The 21,411-nt window shown below is 44.8% G+C and overlaps 1 protein-coding gene across 1 annotated transcript; it reads left to right on the forward strand.

The window, feature by feature from the left end:
• Positions 1-1,759: 1,759 nt before the first annotated feature.
• LCA5L (lebercilin LCA5 like) lies at positions 1,760-19,917 on the forward strand. Its single transcript, XM_036119146.2, has 6 exons — positions 1,760-2,274; positions 4,307-4,444; positions 11,773-11,857; positions 15,203-15,306; positions 15,471-15,588; positions 19,155-19,917. Exons 1-6 carry the CDS (start codon positions 1,828-1,830, stop codon positions 19,880-19,882), a joined length of 1,620 nt encoding a protein of 539 aa, XP_035975039.2. The 5' UTR covers positions 1,760-1,827; the 3' UTR covers positions 19,883-19,917.
• Positions 19,918-21,411: the final 1,494 nt, after the last annotated feature.

Raw genomic sequence — 21,411 nt, forward strand, 5'->3', positions numbered from 1 at the left:
CCCTGTATGCACACTTCTTCCTGGCGCCTTGGCCGGTGCTCCCACGGCCACAGGGACTCGTCCCAGGCACCCACTCATTCTGACTCTGCCCTCCCATCACGTGAGCACAGCATAAGAGAGAGACAGAAGCCTTCACTGCCCACAGAACCCGCCACCCTTCATCCTTCTGGTCCCATGGAAATCCTTCTCTCCTCCAAGTCACACCACCCAAGAGTGTAAAATATTCTAAGTTGGGAGTCAGGCTTCAGTCATGCTGGACATGGTGTAGGACATGACAGCCCCATCCACCCCTGTTGTAATCCAGCCCGATCCACACTGCCTGGGTCTGGCGTTCCCTAGCCAGCTCCTAAGGTATCAAAGTGCCTGGCCTTCCCGTAGGTGGCCTAGAGACTGACTTCCACTTTCCAGTTTTCAGTGTGCTCAAAAACCTATTCCAAAATACTCAAATATCCAACCAGAGCCCTTACTAAGTTGTTCCCAGTGGGAAAATAAGGACCTTTGGAGGCATAGTTGTAAAGACAGTCCATCAACCATTGATGTGATGCAGGTACTATGATCGTGTCATCCCTGCGTAGTCTGTCATAGTCAAGACTGAAACACTTTATCCCCTAGAGCATCCTCGATTCCTGCTGGCTCACTTCCACTGCAGGCTGAACCTCCTTTCCCACCACCTGTGCCAAACGCGTTAAAGCCGAGTCTCAGATGATGGGTCCACAGTTGGGCCGATAGCTTAAGGCTAGGACTCCAGTGACGCTGGTCACTAAGTGCTTTCTCGCTCCAGGATGAAGACCATGTTTCTCTTAGATCCCAGACTCTAGGTTCAGTCTCTCTCAGCATATAAATATAATAATATGTACACACACATATGCAGTGTGCACATGTATGTACAGAAATGTCATACGGATGCACATACATATGGGACTGGGGTTCCGTCTCCCACTTACTAGCTGTGTGCCCATCCGTAAGTGACTTCACGAAACATCAGTTTGTTCATCTTTAAAAGGGGATAATAATGCAGTGATGTTACATATACATTTGACATATTCAATGCAGTTATATAAGCTTGGTGCTTAGAAGCTGGGTGTAATATTGTTTAGATACATTTTGTTTAAAACAGACTTCTGAATACAAGCCAACTAACTACTTCCTTTAAAGCCCAATCAAAGTAACAGGAAAAATTGTCTATGTTGGATTTACTGAGAGATGGAATATCCGCATATTTCCTCTAAGCAGCTCAATGGCTTTCTAAGGGTCTTTTTGAATATATGAGGTCTTCATATATAACATTGGACTCTAAGGTTACGCTCGAATTGCCTCATAACATATTACTGGAAGGATTCTATCAGATAATCTGCATAAAGCATTTAGTTCAATGCTTAACACACGGTAAGCCCTTAGTAAATGTTATCTATTATTATGGTTTTTAGTATAGCTTTAATAATAGAAGTAAGTATAGGTTTTCCAGTCAAAGAAGACCTGCTTTTCAATCCATTCCATGTGACTTTGTGGTTATATAACCTTGGACAAATGACTTACAGTCTTCAGCTGTTAAATAGACTACTGCTGACCTTGAATGGAGTATTCTGCATATGAAATCCCTGCCCTGGAGCATGGCTATTCATTACATGCTCTTTCCCCTTCTAGTTTGCCTGTGTATGTGCGCACGTGTGCGGGGTGGGGGTGGGGGGAACACAAACGTGCATATCTGCATATGTGTATGCATATTACTAGTAACAAACTGGATTATCTGCTTACACAGGCCAGAAGGAAATCTCAGTTGAAAAAAAGCACAACTGGAATGCACCACTTTTAAATTCCCAAAACAATATGATTACCCAAAGAAGAGACGCTATGACTCATCGCATACTCTCAGCAAGGCTTCATAAGATTAAAGAGCTAAAAAATGAACTAGGGGATATCCATCGTAAATTGGAAGCCACGGTCATAGAAAACCAATTTTTGAAACAGCTTCAGCTTAGGCACTTGAAAGCTATAGGGAAATATGAGAATTCACAAAATAATCTACCTCAAATTATGGCAAAACATCAGAACGAAGTCAAAAATTTGAGGCAGCTACTTAGGAAATCCCAGGAAAAGGAAAGAAATGCATCTAGGAAACTTCGAGAAGCTGACAGTGAGCTGCTGAAGACTAAAGATGCCTTGCAGGCACTGCAGAAACTTTCTGAAGACAAAAACCTTGCCGAGAGGGAGGAACTTACTCAAAGATTGTCTGTTCTTACAACAAAAACGGAGGCAAATGACAAAAAAATACAGGTCCGTATTTCAGAGGCCTAGAAAGTGTAATGTTCCAAAATGGACACGGAGAGGGTGTACCTGCACCACGCTTGCCCCTGTGCAGTAGGGCATCACCAGCTGCTTTGCCTGCGGGCCACACCAGTGATGCTGTCTAAGGGGGGTTCAGGGGTGGGGAAGGGGAGCTCATCCTGTGGCAGGGCTTGTTTGTCTGGAAATGACCATTCTCTAAGCCTGTTCATGTGCTGGAAAGGTGGTTGGGTTGGGTTGGGCTGGGTTGTATTGGGTTGGGTTGGGTTGGGTTGGGCTGGGTTGTATTGGGTTGGGTTGGGTTGGGTTGGGCTGGGTTGTATTGGGTTGGGTTGGGTTGGGTTGGGTTGGGTGGGTGAAATCTCTTAGAAGCTAACCTTCTACTTCATACTATTTATTAAAAGCCTACTTTCCTAAAAGCCTGCCCCCTGCATCTCTCCTGCCCCTTTCCTCATATTCCCTGGTCAACTGTCTTCTCACCACCGCACAGACATTGTTGGTATGTTCGCAACAGAAGCGTTTCCCAGATAATGCTCCTGGGAACAGAGAGGGGAAAAGAACTACAATCATTGACATGAACACGTTGATCTTCCTGAATGGCACATGGTCATCAAAGGCTCGGGGACTGCACTATAAGGGATGATTTAGGAGAACACCCTGATTCTACTGAGAATTCTGCCAATTTTATGTTAGTCCTTGGTCTCTATGGACAAACATACTTTTAAAAAATTTACTGCTTAATGCCTTATTATATGATGGTAAGAAGCCGATTTTTTTATGAACTTGAAAAAAGAAAATATCAAGTTCATTTCATGTACTTTTTTATCGGTTACTTCCTCTTTGGTAAAAATCCTCCTCTTTTTTCAAAGAGAATTTTCTCCCATAAAACGGGCGTGTGACCTCCAGAAAATGATGAGCAGCCTCCTTTTCAGTCATGTAATTCATAATCCGAAGTTCTATTATTTGACCTTCCAGGTAATATTGGACCCATCTTAGCATGTATCCATCAGGGAAAAGTAAATTTCTTTTTATCTCATCTACATATTTTTACATATACATGTTAAGTAGTTCCTGTTTTATATCTGTAACCAAAACCAAAAAGAATTCAAGAACTATTTTCTTATCAGACGCACTTAGTCATATGGGAAATTTTGTTTGGTTGTAGGGCATTTGGTGGTTGGAGAAAATGTTTATGAGCCAAAACATGTAGTATTTTTTTTTAATGTTAATAGTTTGGAGACTGGGATTTTTAGTGATTATTTCATTCTTCTAGCTTACCATATTGCCCGCTTTTCTTTAATGAGAAAGTATTACTATAATGCGGGAAAAAAGGAAAGAAAAGGCCTTTTCGGCCAAGCCTCTGTCCAAGTCCAGACCAAAGAGTTCTGCAATAAAATTCTCATGCTCTGCAGAGGATGGAGAGGAGGTGCCCGCATACCCGTGAGCCCTGGGTGCAGATGGCCACGGTGCTGGCAGAGACCTTCTGGTCTTAGAATTCCTCCCTCTTTGGGGCGTGGGGGTGGAGGATGAGTCCCTGAAGGAGCTCCCAGGGTCTGTCAGCGGAGAGTTGAGCCCGCCTTCGAGCCCGCACAGCTGCCCTGCTGCTGGACAGCCCTCCAGCGACCGAGGCTCGACAGAACTCCTGAATGCACCTGCCACGTTAGCAGGTCTCCGTGTTAGCACAGCCACTTGGGTTGAGTTTTAAAGCATGGCATATTTATTCATTTTCAAGAAATGTTCAAAGGTTGTTTGTATTTTTTAAATCAAATTCCAGAGTGTAAAAAACATTAGGTTCAAAATATATTGATTCTCTAGAGTTGTGATCTGGGGTTTTTTGCTTTTGTGTCTGTGTGTGTGGTTATATTTAGTTCTAATCTATGTCCCCTGTAGGAGCCATGCACTAAAATTGTATTAAAACTTCACACTTCTCATAAATGCAATTGGTTCCATTACAATTGAAGTTGTTTTTTTTTTAACAATACTACACTGGTTACCGAAGAGTTGAAATATATACTGTTTTCAGAGCTTGGAGAAACAACTGAGGTTGAACAATAGAGCCTTTAATCGGCAGCTGGCCATTGAGACCCGGAAGACCTTAGCAGCTCAAGCAGCTACAAAGACTCTGCAAATGGAAATAAAACGCCTTCAGCAAAAACTTAAGGTACTTCTTTTAAAGCAAAATGTAACAAAATTTGTGCAGTTCTGCTTCCCAAAATTTCAAAGCTATTCTTTAAATTATTTAACTTCAAGAATCTATTTCTCAAATTAACTTTTTGTCCCTACAACCATATGAACAGATAGAGGATCTGAAATTACTGGGATGAGTTCACAGCCTGGTGAATATGTGCTGTAACGAGAAAAATTAAATCTCTAAGCTATTCATAACAAAACTTCCTGTTAACATTCTCATTCCGTCACATGAATTAATATTATTGTTTTCTTATCATGTTAATGTAACCCAAACTAAGTTTTTTTTTAATTACCTTACATCATTAAAATATTGTGAGTAATTTTAGTGGCCAACAGATTTATTTTAAAGTTTCTCTTGGAAATGTTTACAAAACTGTCTTTTAAAGTGTGTTTTAGGGGCACCTGATTGGCTCAGTCAGTTGAGCGTCCAGCTCTTAATTTCGGCTCAGGTCATGATCTCAGGGTCATGAGATAGAGCTTCGTATGTGGCTCCGTGCTCAGCATGGAGGCTGCTCCAGATTCTCTCTCTCCTTCTCCCTCTGCCCCTGCTCCCTACTCACACTCTAAATAAATAAATAAATAAAATATTTTAAAAAGAAAAAAAATAAACTGTGCTTTAAAGATGAGAATTAGGGCGCCTGGCTGGCTCAGTTGGTTAAACGCCTGCCTTAGGCTCAGGTCATGATCTCCGGGTCCTGGGATCCAGTCCCACATCAGGCTCTCTGCTCAGTGGAGAGTCTGCTTCTCCCTCTCACTCTCCCTCTCTCTCTTAAATAAATAAATAAAATCTTTTACATATTAATCTCAATGTTTTGGATCTTGTTTGGAATCTGATTCAAGCAAACTTTTGAAAAATATTATAAGACAGTTGGAAAAATGTGAAACAAACTGAATATTTGATATTACGGGATTATTATTGATTTTTTTTGGAGGTGAAATGTTGATATTGTGGTTAGGTTTTAAAAAGGATGTCCTTGTCTGCTATAGATACACAGTGAAGACTTACATATTAAATTATACGGTGTCTAGAATTTGCCTCAAAGTAATTCCCAGACAGGGAATAGAATCAGAGATCAGGGAGGGTGGTGTGTAGTGAGAAACAGACAGGGCATGAGTTGTTCATCGGTGAATCTGGTTTTATTGGTTCATGGAGATTCACTGTACTATTTTCTCTGCTTTTGTATATTTTTGATATTTTTATAATAAAATCCTTTCAAAGGGAAAAATAAGAAAAATCACATTTATGCACAAAAAAGAGTTGAAATAGATCAAGAAGATGGGCTAAATACACATTTTTCATCCCTTCCTGCCCCAATCCCACGGAAATGACAGAAAACATACTTTTAAAACAATAACCTGGGGTGCCTGGGTGGCTCAGTCATTAAGCGTCTGCCTTCGGCTCAGGTCATGGTCCCAGGGTCCTGGGATCGAGCCCCGCATCAGGCTCCCTGCTCAGCGGGAAGCTGCTTCTCCCTCTCCCACTCTGCCTGCTTGTGTTCCCTCTCTCACTGTCTCTCTCTGTCAAATAAATAAATAAAATCTTTAAAAAATAAAAAATAAAACAATAACCCTTCGGGCGCCTGGGTGACTCAGTCATTAAGTGTCTGCCTTCGGCTCAGGTCGTGATCCCGGGGTCCTGGGATCGAGCCCTGCATCAGGCTCCCTGCTCAGCGGGAAGCCTGCTTCTCCCTCTCCCACTCCCCCTGCTTGTGTTCCCTCTCTTGCTGTGTCTCTCTCTCTGTCAAATAAATAAATAAATAAAATCTTGGAGGGGGGAGACAATAACCCATAACCCCAGAAAGGATACCACAATTGTACCAGAACTGCCAAAGAATTTCTGGAAGATAAAAGGATCAAAAACAATTTTTTGGACTGATGGAGAAACCAGACACAGATAATCACAACCTAAATCACACTGCAGAAAAATGGCTGGTGAGGTAACAGGAATGGGGAGGGAAACCCCAAACTCAGAATCAACACAAGTGACCAGCAGGAGCAGAGCCTTGGGGCAGCCATCTTCGCGTTTGGCTGAAGTGAGGTCCTCAAACTTGGCCACATATTCATCATCTGGGGAGCTTTGAAAACTCCATTGCCCTGGCCACATCCATACCTGCAAAATCAGAATCTCCGGGGTGGGACCAGGCATCAGGAGACCAACTGCTGTCATGAGAGATGGGGACCTTACACCACATTCACCAGCAGATAAATGGGGATTCTGGTTTGGGCTGAGAAAGACATTGTTCACTCTGGCTTCAACTGTTGGGGATGATAGCGCATATCTAAGTGCCCTCCCTTCAGAACCCCCGTGGAAGGAACCAGTAAAGGACTAAAAGAAAGTAGACACACAAAAGCAAAGAGCTGGGGGCAAGTCATCGGGAAACAGTAGAGATTTGGGTACATTTATTGTGGACAGAAAGTGGGTGGAAACATTTATGTGGATGACACAGAGCAGAAGAAGCCACAGCAAGAGGTGCTGGAAAAGCATTTGTCCAGTGGAGGACAGGAGGGAAAAGCACCTGAGCACACGGGATTGAGTCACCAAGCTCACCTGCCCGTCCTGTCAACAGCACTCACAGTACCTGAGTCCAGCATCTTCCATCAGGCAGGAAGTTTGTGAATGAATTGCTTGAGAAAAAACCAGCCACCCAGGGTAAAATGCTGACATCCCAGGTAAAGCCCTTCAAAGAGTACATTCTGGAATGGGGAAGGCACTTAGTCAAATGACTTGCCTCAAAGTGAAACCTGACAGTCACCATGTCCCATTGATTTACCCAGAGCCAGCCTGCCTTCCCGTTCAGGAAAGAAGCCTACTAAAGAAATAAATTTCCATATAAAATAAAGTAAGGTAAATAAAATAATCCAGCCCCTTATTTTTAAATATGCTCAAGCAACCACATCTGTGAAGAAAACCAGCAGCATGAAGAAAGCACGGGAACAGCAAGCAGAACAGCTCACCCTGTAGGTTTAGTTTAATATCCAGGAAAGAAGATACTATGCCCATAAAGTAAGAATGTTATGAACATGGAAAAAATCAGAAAACAGCAAGTGAAAATTAAAAGATGATTCCAGCATATGAAACTCAGTAGAAGAGCTAGGAGATAAGGAAAATCCATGGACATGGAGGAAATCTCCCAAAAACAAAGAGCCAGAAGACAGATGAAAAACAAATGAAGGAAAATGAGACACAAAGGATTGTATTGTACAAAATAATTTAAAACAATCCACTGGTTCATTTCCCATAACTCAGTCATTACACCCATGGCCTATCACCTGCATTCAGGATATACTCCTACCTTCTTTCCAGTCCTGTTTCATCTGGAAAAATGAGATTGCCTCTTATGCTTCATGGTCATCCGTGGTACTGACCCAAGGAGATATGGAATAGAAACTTCAAGGACGTTTTAGTGTCCTGACTGCTTCGGTCACTATGACTGCATAACATATTACTCCACAACTTTTAGTGGCTTAAGAAATGAGAATATTAATTTTGTTCACAAATCCACAATTCGGGCAGGGCTTGCAGGAAAGAGCTCATCTCTGCCACTCTTGACATCAGCTAAGGTGGTTCAAAGACGGGGCTGGAATTCTCTGAAGTCTCACACATATGTCTGCAGTTGGTGCCAACTGACAGCTGAGATCATACCTGGGGTGTTGGCCAGAACCACCCACATGTGGTATGGGCTTCCTCACAACATGGCAGCTAGGTTCCAAGGAGAAGAGTGGAGAGATACAGACAGGAAGAGAACCAGTCACATAGCATCTCTTCCACCTCATTCCCTTTGTCAAGGCGGTACAAGAGAAGGAGCAATGTATTCTTGATGGAGAGTCACAAGGTTCTGGAAGAGTATGGGACCAGAAATGGGACCAGAAATATTGCTGAACCAATTTTAGAAAAATGCAGTCTGCCATATTAACATAAATCATTAATACCTGAGTTTGGGAGGGCATGGTCCCAAAGATCAGAATTTCTGTTTCTGTACTTTGAAACTCATTTTCTTTTCTTTTCTTTTCTTTTTAAGATTTTATTTATCTTGGGGAGGGAGGGAGGGAGAGAGAGAGATGGGGAGCACGAGCGGAGCAGAGAGGCAGAGGGAGTAGCCAACTCCCTGCCAAGCAGGGAGCCTGATTTGGGACTTGATCCCAGGACCCTGGGATCATGACCTGAGCCGAAGGCAGACGCTTAACCAACTGAGCCACCCAGGCGCCCTGAAACTCATTTTCGAAGTCATCCAACACCAATTCTAGACTCTGCTCCATTTGTAGAGTATGGGCCAAAGTAAGGGGATAGAATGTCAGTCTTCCACAGCTCCCAAATGAGGTACTGCAGCCCCACCCTACATCCGGGCTACAAGCTCACCCCTGCCAAAGTGGCATTGTCTATTAAGATATTGTTTCCTGTCTTTTGGAAGCCATCTATCCTGATCTTAATACGATTTCCACCATGACCCAACTTCCCATTGAACTCTGACCTGATAGTCCCTGAGCTTGTGAGTATTTTTTTCTATAAATATTCCCCAAGCATTCCATGAGCATTCCTAGATGTGGATTTTCCTTCTTATTGCTTCTCTTGATTAACTGATTGACCTCAACTACACAAGTATCCTGGGTTGCGTTCTGAACCTGTTGTCTTTGATTTTGAGCCCAGCTCTGTGGAGGGCACCCAGACTTGGACATTTGTTCCAAGCCTGAGGGAGGACTGTTCTTCACGTGACTTCCTTTTGCCCCCAGCCAGCCCTGCACCAGCCACCTGCCAGTCAGCCATTCTTACCTGCCTTCTTCCTGCTCTCTGCTGCTGAAGCACATACTCCACCCTCCAAGGAGCCGGACCAAATCAAAAGAAATAACTGAATTTTCCAGACGATCAACGCTTGTCCCTCTAAACATCAAAATCATTCTTGTCTTAACCAGTAGGGGTAAAAAAAAAAAAAAATCTAAGATCTTCTACATTATATTCTTAAACATAATATCTAGAATAAACTTGATCAATTTTTCATGGCATCAAAGTGTCCCCATTACTGTTCTTTCTTGCTAAATGCAGTGTTATCACAATGAGAAATAAAAAGAGAAACATACTGTAACATGTTTGTTCCCAGAAACTTAATTTCTGGAAAAGATTAATATTCTCATATGTTATCCATTTACCTCTGATAGCAGATTAATTTTATGATTAAAATAAATACAAACCAGCAGTGTCTGGGCGGCGCAGTGTCTGCCTTCGGCTCAGGTCATGATCCCAGGGTCCTGGGATCGAGCCCCACGTTGAGCTCCCTGCTCAGCTGGGAGCCTGCTTCTCCCTCTGCTGCTCCCCTTGCTTGTTCTCTCTCTCTCTCTCTCTGTCAAATAAATAAATAAATAAATAAATAAATAAATAAATAAATAAATAAAATCTTTTAAAAAATAAAAAATAAATACAAACCCTGCCCTCTCCAGTTCAGATGTGCAAAAATATGTATGTTTTTTATTTTCTGTAACTGAGCTATACTCCCTCATGAGCCCCATTCCCACCGGTGGGAGGTGGGGACATGGACAGATATGAGACGATACAGAAGCTTGTCTCAGTCTGTCCAGTTGAAACTGGTCCTAGTTTAGGTTGTCTCTGAGGCTTGCAGCAGTTTTCCCCAACCCCATCTCCCATTTCTCAGTGGAGATAGCATCTAGCCAGGGCGGGGGGCGGGGAGGATGCACACGTTCTGTTGGTAAAAGGGGAAAGGGGCCCCTGGCCCTCTGGAACCTCTAGACTAGTTCTACTGAGGAATGACTGGTCTTAACTAGCCAAGTCCCTAGGACCTGGCTGGTGTCTACTGAATATGGCTGGTGAAACTCGTGGCCTCTTCTCAGTAGGTCCAATCTTAGTGATCTTCGCTTGTTGTCTGTTGAGGCCAATGCCTCGAGATCCATCTGCCATCTGATCCTTGGCTAGACCGTCGATCCCAAAGCCTATGCTGTGGGATCACCTGGGTCAGTAACCTTGAGGACTGGGGAGCAGGTTCCCTAGCTCCCTGCGCAGCTCCCCTCTGTGGGGTCCCACTCCTTGTGTAAGTGAGGGAAGCATTCTCTTTGGCCCTTTGCCTGGACATTGCATTTAGCCTTTTCCACTTACCACTTAGCAATGCCATGTTACTCTTGCTCCACGCTGACCTGGGGGCTTGACGAAGCGGCTTGAATTTCCTGGGCCACGCCAAGGCCTCCTGGGCTGAGAGTGTCCCAACCTCAGAGTTGTTTCTTCACCCTCTTAGTATCTCTGAGGGCACAGGGAGACCAGAACCCCATCTGATCTCTCTCTCTCCCCCTACCCCGCATCTCTGCCCCCACCCTTCCTTGGGCCCCCTCCTCCAGGCTTTCCTGCCTAATCACACAGTAGAAGACACCCTTCACTCATACACTCCTTTTGACTGTGGTTTTGGCTAAAACTTGGTGGTCTTGAGTCTAACAGGCTTGCCTCTTGATGCATGTGTGAGAGGAGTGTTTGGTGCTTAGCGAAACCTTTTTTTTTTTTCCTCGACAAGCCAGGATTTCACACATTTTGTTTTGCCAAGACTTTAAAAAGTCAATACTTTTGGGGCGCCTGGGTGGCTCAGTCAGCTGAGTGTCCGACTCTTGGTTTTGGCTCAGGTCATGATCTCAGGGTCATGAACAAAGAGTCTGCTTGGGATTCTCTCTCCCTCTGCCCCTCCTGCTTGTGCTCACGCTCTCTCTCTCAAATAAACAAATAAATCTTTAAAAAATAAAAATAATAAAAAAGTCAATACCGAGATTTAAAGCTGAACAATGATGCCTCTGTTCTAGGCTTTACCCACCCTGCATGTACTGTCTAAATGCAGCCGTGTCTAGTAGAACTTCCTGTGGTGGTGGGAATGTTCTACCTGCACCACCCAACAGTGTGGTCACCAGCCGTGGGCAGCTACTGAGCGCTGGAAACCTGGGTAATGTGAGGGAGGACTGAATTGTTCATTTCATTTTAATTAGTTTAGATCACAATGTGGCTAGTGCTATACTGGACCATGAGAAAAAACCAGCAAACTTCATGGCACAGACCCAGGGGACAAAAAACTCCAGTGAAAGAAGCTGGCTCGCAAAGCCCTCGGCGATATTGTCCCCGTCACAAAAGTCTGTTGCTCTGTTAAAAAGTACTTTTTGGTGTCGGGGATGATATATAAGGTTATGGCCTATTTCTGTTTCTGCTAGCATCTATAGATTTTATTCAAAGAATACTGAGCCCACTTAAATTGTTTTATAGAAAAGATGGAGGCTGATAAGAGCAAACATTTATAGAAAAATTGGTATTGTGGTTCTCTTTAGGAGAAGGATCGAGAGCTTGAAATTAGAAACATCTATACTAGTCGGATACTTAAAAATTTACATGACAAAGAAGATGATCTAAAAGGTACATTTTAATTATTTTTGCTCAAAATCTATTTTTAAGGATGTAGTCATATTTTTCTACTTTATATCATGCAAATAATGGATATTTTAAAAATCAGTTTCACTAGGCATTGAAACATTTTGGGATTCTAGAAGAATAATGAGCCATGGGATATGGTTGAAACAGTAGGACATAGACATGCTCTCCTGCCCTCCCAGCCTCCGCTCAGTCCCGCATGTCCTTACTGCAGGCGGATTGGGAGCCCCACTTTCCAGCTGGGAGCAAATTGTCTACCAGACAGTGAACTTTCTAAGTACATCTGTTGCCCAGTGTGGGGGTTTTTTAAATCATCATTATTTAGGTACAATTTTCCTCAGTAAGATGCACCCATTTTAAGCGTGCATTTTGGCGGGTTTTGGCAAAAGCTGACATGAATGTGACCAGCACCCCAGTCAGTACAAACCCCCCCCTCAGGAGGACCCCTCCCAACCCCCTGCCATCAGGAGTCCCTGGCCCTGGCCTGAGGCAACCGCTGATTTCCCTTGTCAGAGCAGCTTTCTTTGCCCGTTCTAGAATTTCCTGAGTGGAATCATATAGCAGGTGCTCTTCCGTGTCTGGCTTCTTTTGTTCAGCCTAATGCTTTTGAGATTCACCCATGTTGCTGTTGCCATCATTCGTTTGTACCTTTTCATTGCTGAGTAGTATTTTTCCTTCAAGACAGGCCGTACTTATCCACCATCCCCAAGATCTGCCAGCATAAGGCTTTGCTCAGAAGAAATACAATAGGAACACTCACCCCTAGTTTGGTAGAAAAAGCCACTACGTGCTTACTTTTTTGTTGTTTTTTGTTGATGGTGGGTTTTTTTAATTTAAATTCAATTACTTAATATATAGTGTATTATTAGTTTCAGAGGTAGAGTTCAGTGATTCATCAGTCTTATATAATACCCAGTGCTCATTACACCCCGTGCCCTCCTTAATGCCCATCACCCAGTTACCCTATCCCCCACCCCCCCAGCAACCCTCAGTTTGTTTCCTATGATTAAGAGTCTTTTATGATTTTTCACCCTCTCTGATTTCATCTTGTTTTATTTTTCCCTCCCTTCCCCTATGATCCTCTGTCTTATTTTTTAAACTCCACATATGAGTAAGATATGATAATTGTCTTTCTCTGACTGACTTATTTCACTTAGCATAATACCCACTAGTTCCATCCAAGTCATTGCAAATGAGATTTCATTTTTTTGATGGCTGCATAATATTCCATTGTATTTATGAACCACATCTCCTTTATCCATTCATCTGTCAATGGACGTCTGAGCTCTTTCCATAGTTTGGCTATTGTGGACTTTGCTGCTATGAACATTGGGGTGCAGGTGCTCCTTCAGATCACTACATTCGTATCTTTGGGGTAAATACCCAGTAGTGTAGTTGCTGGGTTGTAGGGTAGCTCTATTTTCAATTTTTGAGGAACCTCCATACTGTTTTCCAGAGTGGCTTCACCAGCTTGCATTCCCACCCACAGTGTAGGAGGGTTCCCCTTTCTCCACATCCTCGCCAACATCTGTCGTTTCCAGACTTGTTAATTTTAGCCATTCTGACAGATGTGAGGTGGTATCTCATTGTGGTTTTGACTTGTATTTCCCTGATGCCAAATGATGTGGAGTATTTTTTCATGTGTCTGGTGGCTATTTGAATGTCTTCTTTGGAGAAATGTCTGTTCATGTCTTCTGCTCATTTCTTGTTTGGATTATTTGTTCTTTGGGTGTTGAGTTTGATAAGTTCTTTATAGATTTTGGATACTAGCCCTTTATCTGATAAGACATTTGCAAATATCTTCTCCCATTCTGTCAGTTGTCTTTCGGTTTTGTTGACTGTTTCCTTTGCTGTGCAAAAGCTTTTTATCTTGATGAAGTCCCAATAGTTCATTTTTGCCTTTGTTTCCCTTGCCTTTGGAGACGTGTCTAGCAAGAAGTCGCTGCGGCCGAGGTCACAGAGGTTGCTGCCTTTGTTCTCCTCTAGGATTTTGATGGACTCCTATCTCACATTTAGGTCTTTCATCCATTTTGAGTCTATTTTTGGGTATAGTGTAAGGAAATGGTCCAGTTTCATTCTTCTGCATGTGGCTGTCCAATTTTCCCAACACCATTTGTTGAAGAGACTGTCTTTTTTCCACTGGACATTCTTTCCTGCTTTGTTGACGATTAGTGGACCATAGAGTTGAGGATCCATTTCTGGGCTCTCTATTCTGTTCCATTGATCTATGTGTCTGTCTTTGTGCCAATACCATACTGTCTTGATGATGACAGCTTTGTAATAGAGCTGGAAGTCCGGAATTGTGATGCTGCCAGCTTTGCTTTTCTTTTTCAACATTCCTCTGGCTATTTGGGGTCTTTTCTGGTTCCATACAAATTTTAGGATTATTTGTTCCAGCTTTGTGAAAAAAAATTGATGGTATTTTGATAGGGATTGCATTGAATGTGTAGATTGCTCTGGGTTGCATAGACATTTTAACAATATTTGTCCTTCCAATCCATGAGCATGGAATGTTTTTCCATTTCTTTGTGTCTTCCCCCATTTCTTTCATGAATGTTCTATAGTTTTCTGAGTACAGATCCTTTGCCTTTGGTTTATTTCTAAGTATCTTAGGGGTTTTGGTGCAGTTGTAAATGGGATTGACTCCTTCATTTCTCTTTCTTCTGTCTCATTGTTAGTGTATAGAAATGCAACTGATTTCTGTGCATTGATTTTCTATCCTGCCACTTTGCTGAATTCCTATATGAGTTCTAGCAATTTTGGGGTGGAGTCTTTTGGGTTTTCCACATAGGGTATTTGTCATCTGTCTACGCGCTTACTGTTAAAGGCAACAACCTCAAATTTCCTTGCCTTCCTTTGTTTGCTTCTGCTTTGTAATCCAGAATAATAGCTAGCAGAGATGATCATACCAACCACGGGGTCATTTAAATGGGATCACACTTTGAGGAAAGTGTAGGTTTAGTGGCAGGCTCCTGCGTGAGCCATCATTCTAACCACTGGTAACCAAGAGCACTGCCACAGGAGGTCGCTGTGGCTCACTGCCTCACGACTGCGTGTCCGGGCAGGGAGGACGTGTCCTCCAACAGCAAGGCCCTCCTAGCCTAAAGCCTCCTTGACACCCCTAACCTATGTGGCCCAAAATAAGACAAAACCGGTGAAAGGGTAGGGTAAAGGGGAACCGGCAAATGTTATCCATATATTGGGGAAAAAAAGGTTTAAATGTCTGTACACATTGTCTTACACTACAAACTTCAGCATTATTTTATATCTAAAATCAATGTTGCTTCCACATGTAAAATGTTTCTTACATATAATGTACCTGTTCTGTAGTTTCTTCAACAAAATCTGTACAAGCAGACAGAAGTTTTTCATTGACAAGTATGAAACACCAGGAAACCCAAAAATCGGAAGATGCTCCATCTTTGACAGCGAAGGTACAACAGGTTTGAATTCTTGCGGTGTCTGAACATATCTTTATAAAAATAGGGTAAAATCGTCTCTTATTCTCCACAAAAAGTATTTATATTCATTGAACAAAACAATTTAAAATTGCCTGTACCCCCAAAAAATGTGGTTTTGCTGCTTTTCTAAATTATAGGGTAAAAAGACAACTGGAAACATTGGTCATAGAGAAAAATCAACTGAAATAACCTGTGCAATTCCTCACTATATCAGCAAACTTCCAAACCAAGAGGATTCCAAGAGAAAATACGAAGGTAATTGTAACCACTTTTAAAAGTTTCCTTTACTCTTACTTGATTTAAGTTGTGAATTAGTGTGTGTGTGTGTGTGTGTGTGTGTGTGTGTGTGAAAAGTATACATAAGAGGCACTTGGGTGGCTCAGCTGGTTAAGCCCGCCTTCGGCTCAGGTCATGATCTCAGGGTCCAGGGATCAAGCCCCACAGGGAGCCTGCTTCTCCCTCTCTCTCTGCTGCCCCCCTGCTTGTGCTCACTCTCTCTCTCCATCAAATAAATTCTTTATAAAAAGTAAATAAAAGTATACATAAAACACATATATACAATGTAAAGAATTCTTAGGAAATGAACACCTCTGTAGCCACACCCCTGCTTAAGAACTAGCACCTTCGTGTTCCCCGCAACACCTGTGGGCCCTTCCGAACCGCAGGCCTGCGCCCCCCGCCCTCCAGAAATAACCACCATCTTCCATTTCATGCCCGTCATTGCCTTGCTGTTCCTCACAGTGCGTATCCTTAAACAGTATGTTCAGTTTTGACACACTGAGCAGCAAACCCAAACCTAGCTGAGTAAAGGGCAACATCCCTGCTAAGGAAGACTTTAAATGAAGACTCCCAGGAAAAGACGCACAGACTCTGGCTTCAGCTTCCCCGGACATACAAGGGGTCGGATCTGGGGGTGAGGTCAGGCGTCCCCCTGGGAGGCAGAGAACCATCAGGGCCCTGGCACCTACACCGGGACAGACGGGGTGGGAGGGAATGGGCTGCCCGGAATTTCCTGTGCTAAGATCACCAGACTCCGTCCAGCGCTCGGGAGCAGGTCCAAGCAGAACGCTGCTGTCCCCGGCCAAGCCAGGCTGCAGCGCGTGATGGCGAGGGCAACACCTTCATCAGGCCCCGGGCAGGACAGGCCAAGGACGTGGCGTGCCCGGGAGGTCTGCGGAGCAGGGGTCTTGGTGGCGCCAGCCCTCAGTGCTTCAGCCTCTTGGCCTCCGGCCCGGTCCCCCGTACCTCTGGCGCGCAGCTGTGGTGCTGGGACCCGCGTTTCCCCGCAGGCTCCTGCCACCCCGTTCTCTGCCCAGTTCTGGCTCCTAAGCCATGGCCTCCTCCTGGGTAAGAGCCGTCGTGCCCTAAGAGCACATCCTCCCCCAGCTGCTGGAGGATGCGTGCGTGTAAGGTAGGTGTGTATGCCTGTCGTCTGGAAATGGCATTACGCGACCCTCACGCTTGATGAATACTTGGCTGGAAAGAAATGCTAGGTTGGAGATCATTTACCTTCAGAATTCTTTTTTAAGATTGTATTTATTTAGAGAGAGAGAGTGGGCACACGCGAGTGGGGCTGGGGGCAGAGGGAGCGAGAATCTCCAGCGGACTCCCCGGTGAGCACCGTGCCTGTGCGGGGTCGATCTCACGACCCTGGCATCAGGACCCGAGCGGAAATCGAGCCCAAGGCTTCCCCCACGGAGCCGCCCAGGCGCCCTCCGTCCGGAATTTTAAAGCCACTGCCCCCTGGCGTCCGTGTGCAAGTACTGCCGCCGGGAAATGTGCCGCGCGCCCCACGGCCGGGCAACCGCAGCGGCGGCGGGCAGTACCCGCGGCCCGGGTCCCGCTCCGGAGGCCGCACCCTCGGTGTGGGGCCTCCGACTTCGCCCAGACGACACGGGGCTCGCCGGCGCGTCTGCGGCCGACCGAGGCTGACAAGTCGGCTGGTCGGTTTCCACGGCGCCGTTAGTCCGTGTCGGTAGTTGTTGTTGTCCCGGAAAGCTTACCCATCCACGGGACAAAGGGTCTTGGAGCCACAGTGTCCGATCCGGTTCCGGGGAGGAGTCGCGCCCTCGTGCGCCGCTGACCCAGCGAGGAAGGACCCGATGGCGCGCAGCAGGGAAGGCGTGCGGCTCGGCTGGGGGCCGTGGAGCTGCCGAGAGCGCCCGCACCGGGAGGGACGCGGAGGGCAGCTCCGGGGGCGGCGGGGGCGGCGGGGGCGACCCGAGCGGACACCCGAGGAGGGCATTCCAGGCGAAGCCCGCGCCGCCCGCAGGAGGGGCTGCGCAGCGGGGGGCTGCGGGGGGCACGGGACAGCTCGGGGAGCACGGTGGGGACTTGGGCCTTCTCTCGGAGGCGGGTGGGGGCGTGGGGAGCCACGAAGGGCTCGGAGTAGAGGCCGCTGCGCAGGAAGAGCAGGGCAGGGAGGCCGGGAGCAGCCCACCGCCCTAGCCCCGGAAGGGGGTGGCAAAGGAGCAGTTCCACCCAGGGTGTCCCGTGTCCACATTCGCATCAGGTATCGTGGGGCACGACAGGAACAGTTATTCAGAATTAACCATACGGTCTGCTGGCTTCTTTGCTCACCACTAATTCTTAAAACGATTGCTCTTGCTAGAATTCCTTTTTTTTTTTTTCCTGGATTAAAACGAATACTTTTATTTCAGAATGTGTTCACGTGAGAAAATTTCCCAACCCCGTGCTCATGTGACATTGCCCCATTCCCCGCCACAAATGAGCGACCGTCCAGGTGTGTAAGTGATCAGGACGCAGGTCGTGGGTGCGGGTCTCCTCGGAAGGTACCTGCAACAGCCCTTCCTCGGAAGAGGGGAGGCTGAGGGCAGGGCTTCCTGAGTGCCTGAGCAAGGAACGGGAACGGAAGGCTCACCTCCAAATGACTTCTTCATTTCACAGCCTACCCTGAACCTCTCCCCGTCAGTCCCCACGGCCCCACCCCGGTCTTTACAATAGCTGCCCAGAATCCCCCGGACTGCGCACGCCATTTCTTTACCCGTGGCCCCTTCACACACACTTAGGATGTTTCCTTGTTGCTACACCATGCTGCAGTGCACATCCTTATCCGTATCTTTGCGTATTTTTGTAGTTTGGTCCTAGAAGTGAGGTTGTTGGATCTAAGAGCACGTTCACGTAAATTCTGATAGATTCAGGGGAGCCAGGGCGGGGCAGATGGCTGAGTGTCTGACTGGTGTCAGCTCAGGGCATGATCTCAGGGTCTCGAGATCGAGCCCTGGGTCAGGCTCCGTGCTCAGCAGGGAGTCTGCTTGAGATTCTCTCTCTCCCCGTCCCTTTGCCCCTCCTCGCCAAACCCCCATCACACGTGCACACTCTCACTCTAAAAAAAAAAGGTTAAAAAAAACTTTTGTATAGTTACAGTCAAATTGCCATCCAAAAAAAGCTGTACCAATTGACACACCCACCAATGGGGAACAGAGTTCCAATTTCCCCGTATTCTCACCAAATCTGGAAACTATTTGTCAGTTTGGATGGGTGAAAAGTATTTTCATTGTTTTAAATGGCACTCCATCGCCTAGGAATGATGAGCATCCACTGATAACTTCTTAGCAAATGTCCATTCTTCTTTCATGAATATCATGTTTCTTTTGGTTTCATAATTCTTATTTATTTGGTATGTTCTAGGAAAGTTGAACATTTCAAGCTTGTTACCAGCACCCTTCCCTGTATTCTAGTGTTGGATGCATGTCATGTTCATGTGCCTGTCAGATGTCAACAGTGTGCTCAGTATGCCTTCTTGAAATAGAAATCCCTACATTTTAAAGATCACTAAACAGACTATTTTTCGAATATAGATTTATCGAAGGAAGAGGAACATTTGGAAGTACAACCACCTCTGGCGAATATTGGAAGACAGAGAGAAACAAAAGAAGATCAAGAAAAGAAAACCACTTTGGTGAAAGAAGAAGAAGAACTACCACCAAAAAGAATTCAAGTAACTCATCCTGAAAGGGAAGGCAAGCAGGAAGACAATGCAGGGAAAGAAAAGTTCAAAACAAGTCTCCAAATAAATGACATGGACGAGATGCCTGATAAAAATGCTGCTGCGAATATCAAGATACCCTTCAGACAGAGAAAGCATTACTCGTTCACAGAAGCGACGGAGAACCTGCACCACGGGCTTCCTGCCTCGGGCGGCCCGGTCGGGGCAGGGGTGATGAGAGGCGGCGTGGGCACCAGCAAGCCTCGCGGGAACGCGGACGGACTGAAGCCAGAACATTCTGTGAGTGGGTATGAACCCTCTTTTGGCAAGTCTTCCCGGACAAAAGCAAAAGATACTTTCAGAGATAAGAAAAGAAGTCTAATGGAAGAGCTCTTTGGGTCGGGCTATGTCTTTAAACACAACCAGACCAGCACGGCTGCTCCTGAACACGCTGACGAGACTCTGGAAAGTAAGAAGATGCACCATCTACCTCCTAGTCAGGCCTCCGCCAGCAACGCTTTCGGAGATTCTAAAGTAACTGTGGTAAATTCTATTCAGTCATCTTCACCTACAGAAGGAAAAAGAAAAATAATTATTTAAATATAATCAATATCCTAATACATTCTGATATGATATTCTCGTTCTTATGTGCCTTTAATCTTATAATGTTAGTGTTGTGTGTCTGTGTGTTTCGGTACTTAAACTGACTTTGGATAATTAAGGTTTTTATAATCTAATTTTGAAAATCCATTTTGTATTAGCCAGTCACATTTCAAATATAAAATTATATCTTTTCTTCCTACAACTGAAAACATGTCCATTATGCTTTAATACTCTGTGGGACTCCACAGCTCGTAAGTCCAAGTCAGCCAGCCAAGACCCACACACCTCATGTATGTGGGAACGTCCGCAGCAATCAAATTGTGTTTTAACTAAAAAGCATGGAAGCAGCTTTGAAAGAGAAGACTCTATAAAAAAAAAAAAAAAAAGGCATAGTGATGACCAAGCGTGGTTTTATGAAAATTACTTTTGAGTGTTCTATTCAGCTAAACTGCCTTTGTGATGACACTCTCCTCGTGTACACCTGAGATTCACTATTTTTATTTCTATTTGTTACATACCTATTCCTTGTCCTTCTTCCTGTTAATCTTGTTGTAAAAGAGCACCTGGGCAGAAGGGTGTCCACTCTAGCGAGCGGCTCCATGACACTGAGAGTATCTCGTATGGGGACTAGACAGCGGCTGCGCTCCCAGCACTAATCAGTTTACTTACCACCTTCATTTAGTTTAAGGCCAACTTATTTACAGTGTGGACCATGCTATTTCCAAAGAGGTTTATGGATTGGTGTGTAATACTAACACTTTAAAAAATTGAGAACTTTAAAAATAAAACTTTTAAAAGAGAGTGAAAGCCATGGTGGGAAAACAATTGTATTCAAAACCAAAGACGAGATAAATACTGTAACTGCCATAAGCTTTGATCTTTATGAAAACCACAGAGGGGAACAGAGAAGGAAAGGGAGGTGGGAGAGGGAGGAAAGTTTGATGTTCCACAGGCTTCTAAGGAGAGACACGCAAATGCACGTCAAATGATATAAATGCCTAGCCCTAAATTCTGGAGAAATTCACTAAAAGGATTCTTGGAAATGGTATATGGAATAATATTCCAGTATTTTAACATCTACTTGCTTTACAGCAGGTGTAGGATTTTTCAAGGGATCTCTTCTTATGCCTGCCTACCCATAACAAAAGCATAAATCATAACATGAGTTAAGGGTCCGTCCGACTCTTGATCTCAGCCCAGGTCTTGATCTCAGGTTGTGAAATCAAGATGCACGGGGCATGGAGCCTACTTTAAAAAGGAGAGAGAGAGAGACAGATCTAGGCTGGTAGTACCCTCAGGGCAGGAGAAATGAAAACTGTCTCTGGAAAAACCTGTCCTTGACCCAGGCCTCAAGAAATTCCCATAGATAATTAAAAACAAAAACAAAAACAAAAACCCACCCACATACATGCAGTCCAAAAAATGATAAAAGACAAGAAAACAAGGTGTTAAGACAACCAACAGGAACAGATATCAGGGTCAGATCTGCAAAGACTCTACATGTTGGAATTATTATACGCAGAAAA

Source organism: Halichoerus grypus, chromosome 1 (assembly GCF_964656455.1).
Source record: "Halichoerus grypus chromosome 1, mHalGry1.hap1.1, whole genome shotgun sequence".
NCBI classification, from domain to species: Eukaryota; Metazoa; Chordata; class Mammalia; order Carnivora; family Phocidae; genus Halichoerus; species Halichoerus grypus.

Bases quoted from the DNA above. Each gene is read 5' to 3' on its own strand.
- LCA5L (XM_036119146.2), top strand. From the start codon at position 1,828: ATGATTACCCAAAGAAGAGACGCTATGACTCATCGCATACTCTCAGCA. The intron at 4,445-11,772 runs GTACTTCTTTTA...GGTTCTCTTTAG, and splicing joins GCCTTCAGCAAAAACTTAAG to GAGAAGGATCGAGAGCTTGA. The intron at 11,858-15,202 runs GTACATTTTAAT...CCTGTTCTGTAG, and splicing joins CAAAGAAGATGATCTAAAAG to TTTCTTCAACAAAATCTGTA.